The 21,993-nt window shown below is 42.6% G+C and overlaps 2 protein-coding genes across 3 annotated transcripts; one reads left to right on the top strand and one right to left on the bottom strand.

The window, feature by feature from the left end:
- Nucleotides 1-3,136: 3,136 nt before the first annotated feature.
- LOC136519430 (expansin-A16-like) lies at nucleotides 3,137-6,049 on the top strand. Its single transcript, XM_066512831.1, has 3 exons — nucleotides 3,137-3,496; nucleotides 4,593-4,914; nucleotides 5,686-6,049. The coding sequence occupies exons 1-3, from the start codon at nucleotides 3,352-3,354 to the stop codon at nucleotides 5,993-5,995; spliced, it is 777 nt and encodes a 258-aa protein (XP_066368928.1). The 5' UTR covers nucleotides 3,137-3,351; the 3' UTR covers nucleotides 5,996-6,049.
- A 554-nt stretch (nucleotides 6,050-6,603) lies between these two features.
- On the bottom strand, nucleotides 6,604-16,232 carry LOC136522316 (uncharacterized). 2 transcript variants are annotated; one of them, XM_066516148.1, is made up of 18 exons: nucleotides 16,105-16,232; nucleotides 14,748-14,813; nucleotides 14,216-14,297; nucleotides 13,770-13,920; nucleotides 12,717-12,861; nucleotides 12,024-12,390; nucleotides 11,437-11,620; nucleotides 10,731-10,832; nucleotides 10,315-10,650; nucleotides 9,759-9,842; nucleotides 9,499-9,657; nucleotides 9,200-9,283; nucleotides 8,954-9,091; nucleotides 8,604-8,716; nucleotides 7,514-7,715; nucleotides 7,340-7,415; nucleotides 7,144-7,260; nucleotides 6,604-7,000 (listed from the first exon to the last, which is right to left on the bottom strand). In XM_066516148.1, the coding sequence occupies exons 2-17, from the start codon at nucleotides 14,794-14,796 to the stop codon at nucleotides 7,163-7,165; spliced, it is 2,370 nt and encodes a 789-aa protein (XP_066372245.1). In that variant the 5' UTR covers nucleotides 14,797-14,813; nucleotides 16,105-16,232; the 3' UTR covers nucleotides 6,604-7,000; nucleotides 7,144-7,162. The 2 variants fall into 2 exon arrangements, with proteins under 2 accessions (XP_066372245.1, XP_066372244.1); XM_066516147.1 differs by having other exon boundaries at nucleotides 14,748-14,810.
- Between the last annotated feature and the right edge of the window lie 5,761 nt (nucleotides 16,233-21,993).

The raw sequence follows: 21,993 nt of genomic DNA, 5'->3' as shown, positions 1-21,993 counted from the left end.
TTCGCCAAGCAAAAGTTTCTGAGACACTTGATGAAGAAGATGATAAGTGGAGCTCAGAAGGTATCGGCCAAGAGGAAACCTTACGCCATTAGCCAAAAGTTCAGCTGCAGGGAGGAAGGCGTTGGTTGGTCCTACTGATCGACCACAGAAGATAAATTTTTCTAACCACATATTCAGGAATGTGGCATGTTCCCTCTGGCTAAGTGTCCCGGTTTTCTGGTATTCTTGAATATATCCTGTCCAACCGCCGATGTTGCGGGTATTCACCCTATATTCAGACTTTCTACCATAGATGGAGCCTTCATCGGCAGTTGAGATGTCCAAGCCAGTAAGCATGTGGACATCGGCAAGGGTAGGAGTAGCTGGGCCATGTCCAAACATAAAAGTATTGGTCGTGTCTGACCAGAAATAAGCAGCTGCAATTATCATTGATTCATTTTTTTGCATATCGGCAATAGAGAGCCTAATGCATTGGTCTAACCTTCGTTCTGCCCAGTATACTTGCATCGATCTATTAACCCTCAAGTACCAATCTTTCCACCCTTTGGTGGTTTTGGGCCAAGATCGGAATGTGTCTTTCCACAAATTCAGAGAGAAATTTTGGGCTCTAAAAGGGATTCTGTTAACCTCTGCATTGATCAAATCGGTTGGATCTGGGTTGCCCATTGGTCCAAAGCATTGGACGTGCGGCTGATCGGTTGGGATAATTAATTTGTTGCGCAGTTCCTAAGGTTATGGAATCCAGAAGACAGAAGAAAGGAAAAATCACCAACTGAATGAATTTGCAAAAAGATCAAAGTAAAAGGTAATGGAAGTGGAGCGAACCGCGGGGACGTCGAAGTTGATGGCCATTGTCTTGAGGAAGGTGGAGGTACGAGCCGGAAACTTGAAGTTAGCGCCGGAGAAGGGTTCTTGTTGGTTGAGGTCGCGCGGTTGTTCGTCGGAGTCGCCGCCGGAGAGAGAGAATGCCAAGGATTGGAGGCTGAAGGTAGAAAATGAGGGTTCCGGAGAAATCTATTTATAAGCCGCCCAGAATAAGGGTATTTTGGACTTATCTCTATGTCGCGCGCATATAGGTCAAGGCGGTTCAGAGGGATATGGTAACTGTTCGCGCGATAATCAGGGGATTGTACAGATGAGTTGATGACAAGTAATCATGACTTGGAGGGGATATCGATACATGATATTTTAATTCTGAAAATGGCAGCATTATCATGTTAAGATCTTGCCGATGGGTTATTGTTTCGGTATCTTAACCATAATCAAGGCAAGAGTGGTTGGCGATTGTGCGATATTTACTGAAGTGCGTGAATCAAGATTAGATTTGATTGGATTTGATAACAAATCAAGTTTTGGCTTGGAGAATGAGTTACGGTAATCGGGCAAAGGCAAGCGTTATCTGGAGTAAATTTCGGAGCATTAATGGTTTTATACTCCGAAATTGGGGGGCATGTGTTGACACCGTTTTTTGCACGTGTCAAAATAATCGGAGTGGACTAATCGGCAAGGGAAAAGTTATTGAATACTTTGATAGCTGATGAAAGCCAGTTTGTAAAGATGGTTGCCGATAGCTGGTGATGGTCGATGGAAAGGTTGATTTGGACTCGGGCGTTGCCGATGAGGTTGGAGGTGTTATTGTCGATGCCGATGAAGGGAGGCTTGAGGACTACTGCCGATGAAACATGGAGTATGCCGATGAAGGGAGGCTTGAAGACTACTGCCGATGAAACAGGGAGTATGCCGATAAAGGAAGACTTGAAGACTACTGCCGATGAAATAGGGAGTATGCCGATGGGAAGGAGGACGGTGAGATTTCCATCGTAATTGAGGCGGACAGGGAAATAGATAGGAGTTGATTTCCTTTTCTATATTTGTTAGGGTATGATTCATGTAAGAGTCACGTGTTTCCTTAGATATGGGATTGGTGTCCTAGTTGTGTTTGGTTGTGTCTCTTTAGATCAGGGTATAAATATGGAGTAAGGGGCAATGTAATATATACATCAATCAATATCAAAACCAATTTTTACTCCTATTCGCATCTACTTACTTTTCGGCGACTTCGTCAATTTGCATATTTTTCCTTTTTTACGAGTTCTCATTGATTCGGCGAGCTGCATCGTTTCAGTGCGACCTTCGGCGATTCTTGAGTTCCGCGTGAGCACCTCTTGGCCGTGACTTCCGGGCGTATCGCTGTTGTCAGGACCAAAGTGTTCGTATCTTCATCCTTGTCGATTAGCAGGTCAAATCGACTGGCACGCTTTGGATATCGATTCGGGTATTAGCCCTTTGTGTTTGCAGATCCACTTTTGCATCAACAGGTGGAAAATTGCGAGACGAACGTTTTGAGCCTAATTAGTCCATGTTTGAATACTATTTGCTAAATAAAAACGAACATGCTACGGTAGCCCCAAAATCCAAATTCCTACAACTAAACACAGCCTAATGTGAGGCAGGGTATGCTCAGGCGGAGATCGCGCTCGGATCAGGCGTATCTCGTCGCAGTATCTGGCTCACGTCCCTGATGCCCAATTTTAAGAGGCCAGTCCGTAGGCTGGCACCGGCACGAGGTCAGCAATCACTCCCAAGATCAAGGACACTCAAACATAATAAAAGCCCTTGCCCGGCCCCCCAACCTCTCATCCTCTCTCAATCTGCAGGCTGTACACGACACAGCCACTGAAACACAAGCGAAAATGCCACTGAAACACAAGTGAAAATCACAGGCATAATAATGAGTTAATGACTGCAATCGGTGTCAGCTATTGCAATCTCGATTTGATCAACTGGATCAGTTGTTTCAGAGGTGCCGGCTTTGGTAAATGGCATGTTTGGGAGGGCGGCAGTGCAAAAGACATTCTGTCGAGTCGTAAATGGCATGTTTGGGAGGGCGGCAGTGCAAAAGACATTCTGTCGAGTCCTCTGCGGCTCTGCCCCGTCTTCTCCCTCCCGGGCGGGGCCAGCCAGGTCCTCACAAGGGCAGCCTCCGCGGCGGCTGCTGGCTGCTACCGCCACTGCGGCCTCTGCGCCCACTGCCGCAAATCCCAATAAAGCCAGTGCAGAAAGGAAGCGGGCAAAAGCAGCCTCGCCTTCTCTTCTACACAACCCGCCGGTCCTCCCCTCTCTGCCCCGCTCTGCCACCTTTGACTCCCCCATTCCGGTCTCCTCCCCTCTGCTCCCTCCATCCCACCACCACCGGCCAAGCAAACACACTGTACATTTCAGTTCAGACAGTCCAAGAACAGCACCAAGAAAGGCTCCTTGCCGCTGTTCTTGCTGCTGCTGCTGTTCTTGCTCGACTAGGATAGGAGAGCTCCCTGCCGCTGGTTGATCAACAGCGGGCGGGCGGACGGCATGGTGAGCTCCCTGCTGCTGCTGCTGCTGCTCTCTGCGGCCAGCTTCGGCGGCGGCGTGAGGCTCGGCAATGGCGGCTACGAGGACTGGAGGCTTGGCACCGCCACCTACGTCAAGGAGTTCCAGTCGCACCCTCTCAACGACGGTATGTGATGTGCCTGCGTTTGTTTCAGCCTCGCAGTCGTAGTACAAATACAATCAGGAGGAGCATCAGCGATGCTCTGTCGTCAGAGTCGGTTTTCTTTCCCTCCTCTTCTTCCCCGGCCCCTGCCGGCCGGCCTTTCTGCATTTTTGGTGGATGAAAGGTAGCCAATGCTTCCCTCTCTTCCAACAAAGAAATGGAGATTGTGAATGTCGTCTGAAGACACGATTCTATTCCATGGGCGAGAATATAGTGCGGTGTTGTACAGATCCAGGCGTCGCTGCTTACTGCAATGTCGCCAAAAACACACACACACACGAGGGGAGATTCACCGATGTCCAACGGAACTTCTTCCCCTTTTCCTTCCTGGCTTCACATTGACTGATTCTTGGAACTGAACATTCCAAGATGATTTTTTTTTTGTACATGATAGAAGATAGAAGCACTATCTTGATTTGTCAAAGGTGCTGCAGAAAAAAAAACCCAGTTTTTTCAGGAGGGTTGATGGTAGTGCACTAATGCTATTGCTATCTTTTAACGGCCAAAAGAAAAGGGGTTATGGAGTACCCCTTTTATTTTTTTAGGACAAGTTATGGAGTACATTTTCGGCGCTAATGGGCTTTCAAGTTTTGTGACCTTTGCCTTTTGAGAAAGTTGTAGTTGACGCACATTGAATGGGTGCATTGACAAATTATGAGAGGCCAGCTAGTACTACTACCAGTACCACTACAGTGTGAGGTTTTCTACAGTTACCCTGTTTAGAAACTCATGGAGCTGAGGTTTGCATACAGTAATTTTCTATGACACCACTGTATACAAAGTTAGAACCAACATATTGACAGACACTTCATTCATTGCGAGTGTACTTCATTTCTAATGTAGTAAATTTCACTGCAATTTCGTTTGGACCTGTTCAATTCTCGTAAATTTGAGAAAAATCTAAACTAGCGCTAAAGTTCTAAATTCATGGATTCAAGAATTTCTATCTGTGCATAGCTCCATGTTTTCTGTCATTGCTGCACTAGTTATTACAGTATTAGGAAAAGGAAGCACACACACTGCTTGTTGCTGTGCCTGATGCAATGGTTGGTTCCTGCAGGTGGTGGCGCCTGCGGGTACGGCGACCTGGACATCTTCAGGTACGGCCGCTACACGACGGGGCTGAGCGTGGCGCTGTTCGGGCGCGGCAGCGCCTGCGGCGGCTGCTACGAGCTCCGGTGCGTGAACCACATCCAGTGGTGCCTCCGGGGTAGCCCCACGGTGGTGGTGACGGCGACGGACTTCTGCCCCGCCAACATGGGCCTCGCCGACGTGGCCGGCGGCTGGTGCAACTTCCCACGGGAGCACCTCGAGCTGTCCGAGGCCGCCTTCCTCCGCGTCGCCAAGGCCAAGGCCGACATCGTGCCCGTGCAGTTCCGAAGGTAGGTTGCGCTATGTTACATGCCTCACGCCTTGAACTGCTCGATGTTTTTGTTTTTCGTTTTTCAAGGCTTACAAAATTTGTTTCAAAGAACACGCAGAGCAACTGCGCATTGGAATCGGGTTAGCAATACTTTATATGTGAAAACAAACAAATTTTATCATACTCCAACTTGGCTGACCATGAATGAATATGCAAAGCCATGGCACATGGCACGCTATCATTCTTGACATGTGCATTCAGTGTATTTTTGAAGCCTGACACTGCACTGCCTTTTGCGAAAGCCCAGAATGATGTTGGATGATTAGAATTGGATCGTAGAATATCGGATGAATGTCTGAAGCCACTTTGGAATGCTAACTAATGGGTGTAGGAAGCATCAGGCTCTCGAAAGCACAGAGAAAAGAAAACATCGGCTTTCAGTCAGTGGTCCTCCTTTTTGTTTTCAAATCTGACTTGCGTGTTTAATTATGAGCACTTGCCCGTTTCCAGACAAGTGCTATGAGTGTGTTCCGACTACTGCAAGAGTGCACAGCAAGTATCCTTTATATGAGTTTATTATGGCATAATACCAAATTAAGTTATCCTGCCATTTGCGCCTACTGATCACCTTTTCTGTCTTGAAAAAAAAAGAACACCTGATCGTCTCTTTCAGAAGAGGCCATCCCACTATGATCGCCACCATCAACAAATGGAGCTTTTCTATTTCTTTTTTATTCCGGGATATGATGCAGCTGAACTTTTTGGCGATATGGTGGTGGTGATGGTGCAGAGTGAGCTGCGACAGGGCGGGCGGCATGCGGTTCACCATCACCGGCAGCGCCCACTTCCTGCAGGTGCTGATCACCAACGTGGCGGCGGACGGCGAGGTGGGGGCCGTGAAGGTGAAGGGGTCGAGGACGGGGTGGATCCCGATGGGGCGGAACTGGGGCCAGAACTGGCAGTGCGACGCCGACCTCCGCGGCCAGCCGCTGTCGTTCGAGGTCACCGGCGGGAGGGGCAGGACGGCCACCGCCTACAGCGTAGCGCCGGCGGACTGGATGTTCGCGCAGACGTTCGAGGGCAAGCAGCTCGCCGAGTAGACGCCGAAAAACCAGTCTCCGTGGGCGGTGGTGAATGCAAAGTAGAATTATACAGGTGGGTTCTTGCTGGGTTCATTTGAGGCTTTTTGTTATATAAGAAGAAAGTGACAGTCCAAATATGTGCATTACGACATCTCACCGTATAACAAGCACTGGAGGAGCCCAGCATTGTAAAACACAGAAAATGACAAACACAATTATGGCATTAATCTATCTATATGCCCTAAGAAAAAAAAACACACCCCACGAGCATACAATTATAATAGCTATGTGTTCCTACAAACTATTCACTAAACTATATCATCACTAGCGTGCACTTAACTGACATCAATGAGTTATTTCATCCACTAACATTAATTATTATTATAGTCTATCTCTCCATGAAAACTAAGTTACCCATATTAATGATTTATGTAAGTCAACAATTCTGGGTTGTTCAATTTTCATTCCAAACCATATACATCTGTCGCAAATCCAGCAACATGCTGCGTTGTCCGTCTAGCATCTTATACAAAAAGTTCTGGTGATTTGAAAATAGTGCAGAATTCCTAATGCAAAATTGTCTGTATGAACAGAATTTTGGAAACTGTCGATATACTCCCAACTTCTTTTTAGCCACTTGAAAAACTCTTGATTTCTCAATTGGTTTTTTGAGAACTATTGGAGATGCTCTAACATCTATTTCATTAGTTGAACAAAACTAGCTAATATTAGTTATGGTCTATTAGCTAGCTAACTATTAGTAGTTAATGGATCCAAATAGTAGTTAATGGATCCAAATAGGGCCTAAGCTGCAACATTCGAATGCGAGAAACACCTGCTTACAAACAGACGCCTAATCCAACAGCAGAATTCTATTTACAAACACGCACGTTTCAAAATTCTACTGCACAAAAGCAAGAGAATTATTATAGCTGCCAGTGTGCTAAACGAAGGCCTCGTGCCCTCATGCATCAGTCTCGAAGTCCAAAGTCCGTCCAAAATCCAAACGAAGCATTACACCAGCTGGGAAAAGAACAGACGCATTAAGTCTAAGGATCTAGCAAGACACAAGAAGAGAAACTAAAGAGAAATGAAGCAGAGTGATCATTACTGGCATGTAAGTTTTAGGGCCTAACAAGAGAAAAGGTAAGGCACAGAATGGTTACCGTGTAGTTTCACTTTCTGTCAATATTTGGAAGTCTTTGCAGGCCCCCTTCTTAGCCTCCTTAACTTAAGAAGAGGGACGTCATCTTCAGTTTGTGAGGACACACCTTCAAGATCATCTGAAAAGGGATTTTTTTTAGTTCATGCAAGACAAACAATTGACAAATTTGGGAATCTCAGCTGGTATGATGGTCCTACCATCGCTGCTGTTATTGGGCTTTGATGGGGTGCCACTTGAAGGTTTCTTTCGCTTGTTGACAACCTCTGGCATAACCTGTACATTATGAGTACAGAATGTGAACAGCTATTTATCTCCATGGCTTTGATCTTGAGCAGAGGAAGTGTATTATATGATTTAGGGTTACTAGCTACCTTCGCATCTTTTTCATCTTGAGTAATCATCTGAATCTCGAGGTTCTGAGGGCTCATTTCCTTCTTTGGTGTACCTCCTTGCAGGGCAGCCTTATTTTGTTCATCATGTCCAGATCTCTTCTCACCTATCACGATGACGCCTCGTCCCATTTGTTGTTCAGGAATCTCACATTTGCCATTGAATGGTGGCATGTAGCAGAACCTGAAATTCAGAACGTCAGGGCTTAAAAACTATCAAAAACTAATGCCCATGTATAAACTTTAGTGAACCAAAATCATAAACTCCCATTGTATAAACCACACAACTGCAATGTTACATGTAAGTATCTACAAATAGTTTCGAACGGATAATAAATTGAGATCCAATTATTCAGACGATGAGTACTAAAACTGATGCATGAACAACTAAATGTTTATCCACTAAGGTGAGAAGGCAGCAAGATGATCATCATTAATAAAGAAGTGATATTGTTAGAGTACGTCAGGAGGCCTATTGGGCCTGGGCTGGCTGTATAGCCCATTAGTGTTAGGTTAATTAGAGATAAGGGTCGCTTGCTTAGGGGTCAAGTAAGCCTTGCTTAGGAGTCAAGTAAACCTCTCTATATAAGGAGAGGAGATGTATCAATCTAATCTAAGCAAGAATGAAGAAGGAAATCCCTTCCCTCTTGCTCGGCCGTGGGCAAGGCCCCTGGCCAGCCCTCTCTCCCTCGCAGCCCCAGCTGCCACAATCCAGGTGGGGTGTGAACAGTACCCGCGGCTACTGTAGCACGTTGGTTCGCCGCCACTCCCTCGGCTCTCTCCCTCTCAATCCTAGCAGCCACATAACAGATATAGTGTGGTCACCATGTCAAATCACTAATTATTCAGTGTGGTGTAACGGTAGCTAAGTGCTCAATGGTAAAATTACTACTTTGTAATCACCTGATTATTAATATGTGAAAGAAAGATTAACGCTAACTAAAAGAAGTGCTCTAGTGTTACCATGTAAACCAATCAATTGTGTCATTACAGCTTAAGAGTAAGAAGGGCACAATATTAAAATCATGACTTCATCATGTATGAAAATCCTTCATGACTGCCTGATACAAACCATTCCTCAGGAAGATTGTCTACATTAAAGCCTGCATTCAACATTCTCCATTTACGACAGCTGCAGCACTGAACCCAGTCAGAATCAGGCTTGTGGCGCTCATCCCCTTTTCTCTGGATGAAACAATTATGAAAGAATCTACAATGAGAACTCCATCCATATATAATATAGACATTGAGCTTCTGATGGCACAAGTATAAACAAAGATTGGAAAGAAACTCTCAATCCTCCCACCCCCATCCCACTATGTTTAAGATATTAGTATGAACATTTAGTACCTCATGGCCCCATATGCATGAGCAGTAAGGCACGTTAATTTATTCCAGAATAAACAAAATCATAATCCATACCAGCTCGAGACTGTCAAATTTCGTATCCCAGTATTCATCCACTTTCCTACCAAGCCACTCCTCCAGTTTAACATACATTTCACAATCTTGAAATCCCTGTTTATTGTTCAGAACCCATGAATTACCATCTTCATCATCCTGCAAAAAAACAGAGAAGTTAATTCCATGGATATGAGGCTAAAGGAGAACTGAATTTCTCGCTCTGAACGAAAAACAAAAAATAGTATAGTCATGGTGTAAGCATACAATGAGATTTGTGATATCTGCAACTCCTATTACTCCACGCCCCATGTCCGTACTATGCTTTTGGCCTCCAACCCGCTTGTAAGACTGAAAAGTGAAACACATAATCACAAGTACAACAAAGCAAACATTTACAGCTATAAACTTGGACATGGAAATTTCAATGTAATTCCTGCAGCTAGATGTTACATCTAACATGTCTATTTCCATTTTCAACATAAATGGAGCCACAATTCACTCTCGAGTCTTGACTATAGTCTAGAAGGCAGATAAACTATTTATGCCAGAACAGCTAACCTCACCTCTATCAAACGACCATGCCAATATAAGAAGATTCCACAGTTTGTTCTGTCCCATTCTACTTTGCTCCTTCCCAGAGTCAATAGAATAGTCCTTCCCATAATTTCACCAGACACAACAGAAGTCTTGTTAAGGGTCTTCGCCAATGGGCGGCTTTTGACCTGCCAAGTAAAAAAAACAACAGCAAATGAAAACAGGCAACTATAACATAGAAAGAAATGACACAGGAGTAATAAAGAGTGCTCAAGAAAAGAATATTTACCAAAGACCCTTGGACAGATATCTCCATACGAGGATTCAAGAACATAACTTCCAGATAGGACTGAAGAGAATAGTCCAACAGCACCTAAGAATACAATCCATAAAAGAAGTGATTCAATGCACAGAATATTCAGCCTGTTCGATTGGCTGGTTCGTATCATTGCTGGTTCGTGAAGAAGTACTGCTGGCTGGTTTGTGTGAGAGAAAAATATTGTTCCGGCTGGAAATTTATAATCGTTTACGACAAGCCACAGCCAAACGAACAGGCTGATTAAGAACCATTGCAAACCATGACATGGACAAAGAATGTGGTTAGGTTCCAAATCAACCATGCACAACGTTTAGAATATCAATGTGTGAGTGGCATGCATCATCATCAAACTACAACAAGCAGTATATATAAAAACATGAAAGCTACAGTATCCCATCAGAAAGCTACAATGAACTTCTGGATCCTACAAGGTGAAATTCAAAATACATCCCTAGAAGTCATGTTTAGTATGGTTGTCTCTTGCCTCAAAGATCGAAGTAAATTGATGAAGAGTTACAGAGCATACCTTGTTACTTGTTTGTCCTGGACGTGATCTGACTCTTCTTGAACGGATTAATATGTCTCCACGACCAGGGTGCACAGGATTTTCTGAAGACTTACCAGAATTCCACTCCAAAGTGCATTCAGTACCCCATCTGTCTAAATTCCATATGTAAATTTGTGTCCCAGTACGATCTTCACCAAATAGGCCTAACTTTTCTCCAATGAAATACTCGTTGAACGAAGAAAAATTCTTAATAGCACTCAAGTTATATTCTGCAGTAGCATCAGACTGGACACTCAAATCAACTTCCATGTATTGCCCTTCCTTTCGATATGCCACCACAGGGATCTCAAGGTTCTGCAGTGAATTATCCAATTTAATGCAATACACTACGAGGGAGGCAGGGGGGATGGGGGAGCAATAAGAACAATACATACATCCTTTTCTTCATTAAAAGACTGAGAAAGAAAGGCCACTGATCTGGAGGATTTAGTTTGTGTGAGAACAATTGCATCTTTTCCAAGTTTCATAGCGCCAGTCTACATGTACCGCACAGAAAATAGTAACAAAGTTAGTAACAACATCAATCTTCATACAATATAAATCTGTATGTATCAGCAAAACTGCAGGCATGATTGAAGTACTGTTTGTAGCGCTAGGACAGCTATGAATCATGAACAGGAACTCTGAACTGATAATGTTAATATTCATCAGGTCTTATATTAGTGTATTTAAACAATAGACATTTTCATTCATGAGAGCTTTTAGGGCAGAAATGATGGAGCATATATCAACTTGAAGGATAGCACCAGGCAGGAAAAAAAACTAGCTAACAGAAATGATGAATGTAGATCTCTATCGTTGACATAGTAGAATGAACATATCATCTGAGACTGTTGAATAACATACAAACAAATTCTCAGCGTCACACAAATAAGAGCCTTCAGATAAAACTGTTTCAGTCGCGCCAAAATAATAGAACATATTGTGTTCATCACTAGGATTTGAAGGGTTTAGGTGAGATAAAGCATAGACCACGTCAATAATGAGGATAGAACAAGAGTCCAATCTAAAACTGTGCCTTTGAGTAGATAGAAACAATGAAACAGAAGATGAAGCCATCTTCAACAGAGAGATCTCTACCTTAAATCCGATTCCAAATCTCCCAATCTGATCCTCACGATGTTCATTTGGTCGCTTATGGCCAAAAGATATCATTCTCATCATGTCAGGATAAGTCATTCCATGTCCATCATCAATTACAGATAAGACAGGAATTTTCTTTTGTGCTTTCTTTGAAAACAAATGTTCGATGGAAATACTCAACCTTCCATGATAAACAACAATAAATAAGAAACAAGTAATTAGCACAGTCAAATAGGAATAACTGAAAACAGTAAATAAACTATGCTAATAAAACATCTTGCAACAGGATTCTGAAAACTACAAATAGAACATGTTGACACTATGGTGATTTTTTAATCTCCGATCTACAGTTTGATTTTTCTGTTAAGAACATATTCCTTTTCTTTGAAATATAAACAAACTGAGAACCTTTCTTAGAGTCACGTGAGAATATTTTAATTTTTAAAAAGGTAAACATTTTCTTAACTAGTTTCATAATACAGCACAACACACTACGCAGATTTCAAACAGGACCTAAACTGATTGCAAAATTTAAAAAAAAAACAATATATTCGTATTACAGAATCCTGAAGATATGAGCATACCTGGATGCACCAGCATCTCTGGAATTATCAATGAGCTCAGCTATTGCTCCAAATATCCAGCTAGCATGTGTCTGACTAAGTGTTCGCAGATAACTAGGGTCTGCAACGATGAAATTTTTGGTAGGAGAAGCCGTTCTCTTGTTTACCACCGGATTTAAAACTCTAGGGTCTTCAACAGATTCACATGGAGAGGATGTGACAATTGGATCATGATGCTTAGGTGAAGTTTCCATCTCCTTGGGCTTCGGTAAACTATCACAGACCTCCTCTTTAAAGTATGGTGGCTGAGAGTTTCTTGAGCCATATTGAAAGTCACTCTTGAAAGGCCTCTTTGAAGCATTCATCACAGGACCATTCACATGTTTCCCTGGTGTCATGACAGTTTAGAAAAGAATGATCAATTAGCAAAATCAATTTTTATCATCCAAAGTTCAAAGGAAATATGGTATAGTATGTTGCGTATCATCGACTTCAACAATGTATGACCCAACACAATGAAAAAGTAATGATCCAAATGAGGAATTAAACAGAAGAGAGCTCAACAGAGCAACATTTAGGAAATGACATGACATCACCCACTTAAAACAAACTGTCAATGATGAAATTGAGATGACAAAATGTACTCATGTAGGGCTACTGAATTATCTTAGCAAAAAGAGTTTCTCTCAAGAGGCAGCACTGCAGAACCCTCACCAGGTGTTCTTGCCATCTGTTTGCAATCTCCAGGGCCATTTTGTCCACACTCATACAAGAGCACCGCATGCGGAAAATTTGAGCATTCATCAGGTTCAGGAGCAAGTATGTGGAAGGTTGAGGACCCACATCTAGCAATAGCAGCCTTCACAAGCAGAAAAAACAGATTTACTAGATTGTGTGACAACAAAATACAGCACATAAAACCTGCCTAAAGTATTTTAGATAATTTTCATACAGCACATCAGGCCCCTCTCGCTCACCACCTGCTGGGGAACAGATCGGCACCAACCATATCTGCAACGTTGCAGTTGACAGAAAGAGGTAGCCAGATGACCTGCTCCCAGGGAACCCATGAGCCGGACGGCCAAAACAAGGCCTTCTGGAGGTATACTTCCAGAAGCATCTGGAAGTTTACTGGCAGAGCAAGGATGGAAGATGTACTGATTCAGGGAGGATGGTTCCCGAAGCCTCCTTGAGAAGACAGGAGGCCACATCAGCAGATGATGTGGCATACAGGACTACAGGGGATCCCTCACATGACGTAGGAACACACTACAGGGGTGCCGCAAAGAGATAGGTTGTACAAAGGTCAGGGATACCCCTGCATATCCAGAGTATTATGCCCTCGGTAAGTTCCATACCGGAGGCAAGACTGTAAAGATACACAGAAAGTTAAGAGTCCTCAGCTATAAATACCAAGACCCCTAGTGTGAAATCCATTCATTGCCAGGAAATGTACTTTGCTATGGGATTCTGTACACGGTCCTCTTTAGCCTTCCAGAACCTGGCTTGATCCAATGCCCTCCCAAATACCTTGTTTGAACATCATATCTACCAACACTAAACTCTCTTATTCTTCTTAAATCTTAGATGTCCATGTCATACACTTTTTGTAACTTTAGCTACTCACAGCATCCAAAGTGAGAACTCCAGGATGGTAAGTTGGTTGGTCCCTAATCCTGACCCTAATTCTTTCAGAGAACAATTAAAGAGACTGAAAGGTAGCCTTCTTGTTTAGTATATTTATTCTTTATGTAGAAAATTGTTTACCCTTTTATTATCCGAAAGGAAGCGCATGAACTTTCCCCATTCAGATTTCTGACGACCGTCTTCGGGATCAGGAAGCAGCAAAAATTTTGGTAAATCACTCTTTTGGTATGCTTTAGTTGGCACAAATGAAATAATTGGCCAAATGGCCGGCCTGCAAAAGGAAAGAATAATTGTGATGTTGTAGAGCACTGTTGCAAGCAAAATAATCATATAGGCGTGATTAGAACAGATATAATGGTTCGGAGCTAGTGTTGACCATAGGGACAACAGTGTTGCACATTGCACTGAACCGGTGAAAAGACAATGTGTCCAAGTTAACTTAAGTGGTGTCGATGTGCAATAATACGCTACATAAAAACGAACCATCCCATGTTTTCACCAACAGTTTGGTCCAAGTATACAAAGTACTTAATGTAATTAATTTGTCAGAAAAAATGTCAACTTACACTTCTATGGGAAGATCACAAACTTTGGTGCGGCATATGTTCTTACAATCCTTTTGCAACAGCACATAATTCAGGTTGCCACCTACCATAAAAAACAGTGTTCTTCAGGCCAAATCTTGGATAAATTTATTCTATTATATAAATATAGTTGGACAACAAGCCACAAAGGGGAAGCAAAGTTCGAGTTTAAGAAAAATCACAGATTGTGAATGAAGTTTGATGGACAATACATGTTCATACTTCATAAGAGAATTTAGACCCATCCCAAAGTTCAAGCCACATTCCGTCCATGAGCAATTCAATGTACATGGCTACAACTTACAACTGATAATATGCACAAAGTAAATGTGGTAAATTATGAAAACTAAAGTTACAGTACAGTTCATACAGAAGGGTGCAATATGTAATTTTGAGCAGTACAAGGATTTGCAGAAATGTCATCAGAATTTGTTATGGAAAACCCAATATACAAAAAATATGTTATTTAATTATAACAAAGTAACAAACTGACAATTATCAATGATTCTCGTACCTTGATTTTCATGTGGTTGCTCATTCAAATCAAATGTCTCACTTCCCATCTTTTTTACTTCACCTGCTAGAACAGCATGAGCATTGGAGTGACAATTGGTTATATTCGAAGACAAGGTAATGCACCTCCAATAAAAAAAACTGAGGTAATAAACCTCCATCTAAACTAAACTGAAATCAAGCCTGCGAATTGCATTGAAAGTCAATCAACTATCCAAAGTTGAAGAAGAAAATGAAGCCAAAACATAATGCATTCCTAGCCAAGAGGCATGTAAAACATAAAGAGGTCCACAGCTATTATTAAGATATAACATAATTACTCTTCCTACTAGATCAAGTCAGCAGGCTACTAGGTGAATTTTCCTTTTCATAACCAATGGAGCCATAGAAGTTCCATCACAGAAATTGCAAAAAAAAAAAAAAAAAAAAAAAAAAAACTGACACAAATGTCAGCAAATCATTTTTACAGTTAAGTGCCAGATTCCGTGTCCAGGCAAATGCTTCAAAGTAACATCAAAATGGAACATATATGAAGAGAACCAATAATAACTTTTGGCATTCCCACCAAAGTATCACAATCACATACTCGTACTGCACAAGTTAAATATACAATCCCGACCCAGGTAGGCGCCCAATGCAAAACCCAAGGCCACAAATAAGGCCAAAAGGCCGTGAACCACCAAACGTGCCCCTAATACACCTTCAACATTGCACCAATTCCACCAATAACGCATCAACATCAGCACCAAGCGGCAAGCGCTCGAAATCACGACCAAGGAAGGAAATATTGGCCGCTTGTTTGATTCCATCCGAATCCGAGATCCCAGCAAACACAGCATTCAACTGAAAATAAACGCATCCACGAGCACCAATCTAAACCAAGCTAACAAAGAGAAATTAACACATACAAACTCTCACAAAGCGGAGTCCCTCACGAGAACTGCAACCATTTTCGAAACTTGAATGCAGATTTTTGCAGTCACTAAAACAAATTAGTTAAGAGAGGAAATGATCACCGATTACGCACCCAACATTACGCAAGCAACGTACTGTGACGTCGAGGCGAGGGAAAGCACCAAAGCAAACCCCCACCCAAAAAAACCCACCACCACTATGCCACAAAACCCCAACCCCAAACAGGACAACGAGCAGGCACCGCAATCAGGCCACGCCCAAACATCGCAGACGAAGAGTAACCGAACACCGCCGCGCGCCGCGGGAAGTCACCCCACCCACGAGTCCCCGATGCCGCAAAACAGAAGAGCCCGAAATCAACGGCGCTGTCTCGCGGTCACTTCAGAGTCAAGACTGAAACGAAACTGGGAGAGCAGGATCGGGGCTAGGACTGGGAGCATTACCGGCGGCGAAGGCGGAGCAAGCGCGAGTGGGTTTACAGGAAGGCGAGTTGGGTGCTTCCGTATCAGGGGGAGTGGGGGACGGAGGCCTCGGAGGGCCACGCCCCACGCTGCAGAGCGGAGGAAGAGGAAGCCGGAGCGGCCGGTTGATGTTGCTGACAGGCAGGCTGGCTGGCCCCGACGATATATACTGTGGAGCGTGACGGATTTGCCCTCAGGATTGGTGGTAATCCATCGGACTTCGCGCTTGTTGCTGTGTGCGTGGTAAATGTGAATCACAATGGTCAAAAAAAAAAAAGGTCGCCCGTGACTGGCTCCTTGTGCGGTGCTTGCCTCGACTTCTTCGTGCCCGAATGTGTTGTACTCTCTCAGTCCACAACAACGTAATTATGCAACCGTACCCATCAAATAATATTAGTATTTATGTGTCTAAATAAATTTATTATGAGAATATATTCTATAACTAATTTAATATTACTTAATTTGGGTTGACAACCAAAAATGCTCATTTTGTGAAGTTGTCAAAATGTGAAACGAACTTCACCATTGCGTTTCTCTCGTCGAGACGGTCAAGAAACATATATGGAACATTTAATTCGGAGTCCGGATGAAGAAGTTATGCCCTCGAAAAGATGCCTCGTCGTCGGGAGTTCCGACCCAAGTCGGGACTTCCGACCGTCGGAAATTTCGACGTGTGTCGGGACTTCCGGGAAGCCTGAAGAAATCTGCTCGGGTGTCTGGGATTATCCCTACGTCGGGAGTTCCGACAAAAGTCGAAAGTTCCGACTGTCGGGAGTTCCGACTCAAGTCGGGACTTCCGACCCAAGTCGGGACTTCCGACATACCTGACAGAAAATCCTGTTCGGATCTGGCCTTTTGGATTCTGATCCGAACTGTTCCAAACTCGTGGGAAACTTGAAAAATAAGGCTTGGAGAGATTTCCTACTTGGATAAGACCACCCCCCCTCTATATATATGAGAGGATCATGGCCGATTGAGTTACCATCTATCCAATTGCCAAATAAATCAATCTACTACCTCTACTCTAACCCTTTTACCCTATTCTCTAACCCCCTATGTTGTTCATCCCTTGATCCAACGACCACGGATGGCGCCCTAGGCTTGTCGGCCGGCCTAGGGCAACCCAACGACGTCCTTGCCCTGATGGGGTCCCTCCCGGGCGAGAGCTTCGACGGTTTCTTTGCTAGTTTGCCTGAAAACTAGTCGGTTCTTCGTCATGTAAGCATGTTGGTTATCCTTTGGTGGTTTGCTTGTAAACCTCTCCGTTCTTCACCATGAAAGAGTGCCATCCTCGCTGCGTTCTTCGGTCCATAGCGGCCCGGGCGTCCAAGGCCCTATTAGTGTTTGATTCGGATCACTTCCAACGTCAACACACTTTTTGGCGACTCCGCTAGGGATGATTAGTTCGGCTATATCTTATAGTCGATCTCTCTGACCTAGCCTTACTCCTCGTTGATCTATATTCTTGAGCTCGCCATTACCGTTGCATCTGGCCCAAAAGGCCGATCGCATCTGGTTTTGACCCCTTGTGATCTTGTTTGCGATTTTGCAACAAGTTGCGCTACTTATCGGAAAATTCAGCAAGGCAGTCAAGTTATAAGTCATGAAGTACCAAGGTGTTGCATCACAATATTACTACAATCACCCTGAGGTACAACATGCAAATGCATCTTATGATCCTAATAGTTATTTTGCAAGTTCTATGAGCTCTCATATTGGTGTTGCTAGCTGTAATGGTACTAGATATGTTACATCGGCTAATACTTTTGTTAATGCTCCTCATCATACACATCATAATTATGAATATTATGGTCAAGAGCCGATGCATGTTGTAAATTCTTCGAGTTTTGATGCTACTAGCAACATACAATACATAAATTGTTATTCATCGGCTATAAGTCCACAATATGTGGTTCCACCACAAGACATGTTGATGAATGAGAGAATTGGCTGTAACAATGCTAATTATTTAGCCAATTGCTCTGAAAATTCAGCACCATATGCCAATGCTCATATTCATAATTCGGCTCCATATATTACTCCCAACTCGAGCCGAATTAATGAAAATTCAGCAAGGTGTTTAAGCACTAATACTTATGATTCGGCTTCACGTGTTACTAATAACCATAGCCGAATCAACGAAAATTCAGCACCTTATGCAAAGATCAATGCTCACAATTCGACTTTATATTTCACTCATGACCATAGCCGAATTAGTGAAATTTCAGCAAGGCATTCGAGTGCTAAAACTCATGATTCGGCTCCACATATTGCTAATAATTGTAGCCGAATCAATGAAAATTCAGCAATGTGTGCACTTGCAAACAATCATGATTCGGCTTCATTTGTTGCTCTCAAATCAAGCCGAATCGATAAAGATTTAGCCAATGCTAGGAATCCATATGGTTCCTCTAAATGGAAGGTGCCCACTTATCATAGACCGTACCCATTATGCTATGATTACTTGAAAACTCCTAATGGTTGGTGGGTACCTGATTTTTATGAATTTAATGGTGAAGATGATAAAACCACTATGGAACATATTAGTATATATCTCTCATAGCTGGGTTTTGCCGATAAAGAGGACTATATGAGAGTGTGAAATTTTCCTTTATCTCTCACTGATATTGCCTTTGCATGGTTTACATCTTTGCCACAATGTACTATTGGTTCATGGTCTCAATTAGAGGAGCAATTCTATGAATATTTTGGAAAGACTAAAGAGAAAAGGCCGATCACAGTTGAGTCATTGGCTAAAACAGGATTGCTAGTGGACATGAAAGAAATAATTGATTCAGATGTAAGCAAAGATTCGGCTACAAAAGTCGAACAATACAATATCCTTTCCGAATCAATCACATCTCAAAAAATAAGTCTTGCTATAGAAAAGCATGGAAAACGCCAGAAACCAGCTAGACTTGATTTTTCAGGAGCTAAAGGGGTTGTACACTTATCTAGTAATTACCGCATCATTGATGGGGATCAAGCCCCTACAAGCAACAAAGGAGGCCTGCCTGCCTACTCAGAATCGGCTTAGCCGACTTCAAAGTCAGTTGAGCCGATTGCCTCCTGCCCTGAGTCAGCTAGGCCGACTACCTCTGTCGCCTTCCCTGAGTCGGCTAGGCCAACTTCCCAGTCGACCAAGCCAACTGCCCCTGCTAGTGCCCAAGTCGGCCTAGACGGCTTCTAGTCGGCTAAGCCGACTTTCTCGGTCTCGGCAGCTGTCGATGCATCTTCGGATGATTCGGCACCTATTGTTGATCATTCTCTGGATATGAAGAGCAACATCATGCAAATTAGGGACGTGCACTTTTCCAACATGATCAACAAGGTAGAAAACACAAATATTTTGCTCAAATTTCAATCTGGTCATACTATTTCAATTTCTGCATCTATTAGAGATATCCTTGCTAATTGTTATAATAGACCGATTGAGAATAGCAATTTATTTGTTAATAATAAAATAAATTCAGATTCTATCGGCCAAGACATTGTTCCATATGGCAAGGCCGATAGTGGTAATTCGTCAAAGCTAAAGCTTCCTATAAGCAATTGCAAAGGTGTGGCCGAATGGATTGATAATAAATTCGATCCATTCGTTTGCCTAGCTTTAAAGCCGACTCCACAAAAGAACCGGCTAAAGAAATCAAAGTACACATTTGACTTTACTTTTTGTGATCATGTCTTTGATGTCTTGCTCAAGAATAATTTTTTTAGAATCATTGATCACAATGCTTTGCCATCTGTTAAAAATTTAGAAGAGCTTACATATTGCAAATGGCACAATTCTTCTAATCATAATACCTCTAGTTGCAATATGTTTCGTCGAGTGATCCAATCGACCATTGATAAAGGATGATTGAGATTGTCTGAAGCTCAACACATAGACCAATTGGATTCATTTGGTCTTGATGGCAAACAGGTTTCAAATCAGCTTGCATTAGCCGATTCACTCAAAGCTCAAAGCTTGAATGCCCAAGAGAGAGTTGTGGAGCCCTCAAGTGAAGGCAAGGTTGTTATTGATGAATTGCAAATAGAAGATATTCCAGAGGATAGCAAAGTTATCATAGTTCTAGAAGACACTGGGGGGCAGTTGAAATCTCTCCAACCAAAGCAAAAGCCTATTGATCTCGTTGAGCAAGGGGAATCGGCTAAGGATCCTCCTTTGGAGCATGTCTATCAAGATGGGGAGAAGGAGGATACTCGTAAAGCTAATGGAGGTAAAGGTCGTGACAAACAAAGAAGTAAAAGGCCGAAGCTTAGCTTCAAGGAACTTCTTGCTAAATATGAGAAGATAGCAAAAACAAATGTCACCAATCGGCCAAAGAAAATCCAATTATCAAAATTGCCTCTAAACCACAAGTCTCAAGAGTGGAATTGGCAAGGAGATAGATATCATGCAACAGCAACATATTCTCCTTTTGAGCAGCCAATTACCATGTCATATGGACCACAACCTGTATATTTTCATCCTTATTCATCTTGGGGCTGGTTTAATCAAGAGGCACATGTTCCACCATATTTGAGGCCAGAATATGTAGAGTATGCAGCTCCTAGATATTTAGAGAGATCATCATCTTGTAAAGACCGTTTTGATCAAAATTAGTCTGGAGCTCAACCAAAGAAGAAAGTGGTAAAGCAAGTTTACCGCGTGAAGTATGATGGCCGAAAGAAGAAAAGTTCAGATCTGAATTTAACAATCGAAAAGCCGATTACATTGCTGAAAAATCTTGCTATTGATGGCAAAGAAGTGAGGAAGTCATCTATTAATATTATAGGTGCCACATCTGAACAAAAGAAGGTGGGAGTGCCCAAAATCAAGAAAGATTTACTGCTGTCCAAAACAGAAATAAAACCGATATACTCAATCGGTTTACCAAAGTGGCAAGAAAATAAGCTACAAAAGCTTAGTACAGAGAAGCTAAAAGAAAAAGGCTTGGCATGGGTTTCCAAAGCAAGTATTCAAGCTCAGAAGGATGATGTTCAAGCAAGTGGTGCAACAAAAGCAAAGGAGAGAAGGAGATTCAAGAAACAATTGCCAAGTTGAAGGTTTGCACCAAATCATCAAAATTATTGGTCATGGCATCATCCATATTCTTTGCCTATGCCTATGTGGAATTCATTCTCCGGTATGCATGGTTATCCCTTAGCTTCTTTTTTTGATCCTTGGTGTGGATCTTTATGTTATGGAGGGTTGCCAACTTATTTTACTTATCGATGATCAGGAGCCGAAATTTTTATTTCGGTTATGCATGCTCTTGTGGATGAATTCATATGGCTGATATTTTGATATCACCCTTAGTGTAAAAATATAGCCGATGAATGCTTACGACCATTGTGCTATTAGAAAGCCCCCATGGATTTTACTTTGATGGCCTTAAGGCCCCGGGGGCATGATATATGTATTTTGATTTACTTCATGGATGCGACAATATGATTAGTTGGCTTGCAAATAAGGCCAAGGTGTTGGCATAATCATTATTTCTCACAATGGTGCTATTGGAGACATCAAGCTGATTAAAATTATATCTGCACCAACATTTGAGCCGAATGTGAAGTTTTCTTATTCGGCTTGGCTATATTGCAATCCATGGGGTATAACATGTTGAAGCCTATGGTGATTTCTTGCTAGTGAATTTCAATGTTTAGAAGGATCACTAAGAGCTTGTCTTGATGCTTGCCTTGATGTTATTGACTATTTTACTAAATTCCAAATTTAGCATATTCTGAGGCATGAAAATCAAAAGGCCAACATGTTAGCTCAACAAGCATCTGGCTATGATGTCAGTGGACATAATTTTCATATTCAAGAACAATCGATGCATGAAGATTTTAATTTTTCCTATGTAGGTACAGACTAGTCGGCTAAGC

The sequence above is a fragment of the Miscanthus floridulus genome, chromosome 18, assembly GCF_019320115.1.
Source record: "Miscanthus floridulus cultivar M001 chromosome 18, ASM1932011v1, whole genome shotgun sequence".
NCBI classification, from domain to species: domain Eukaryota; kingdom Viridiplantae; phylum Streptophyta; class Magnoliopsida; order Poales; family Poaceae; genus Miscanthus; species Miscanthus floridulus.
Note: the sequence above shows the minus strand (reverse complement) of the source record. Positions and strands in the feature narration are given on the sequence as shown.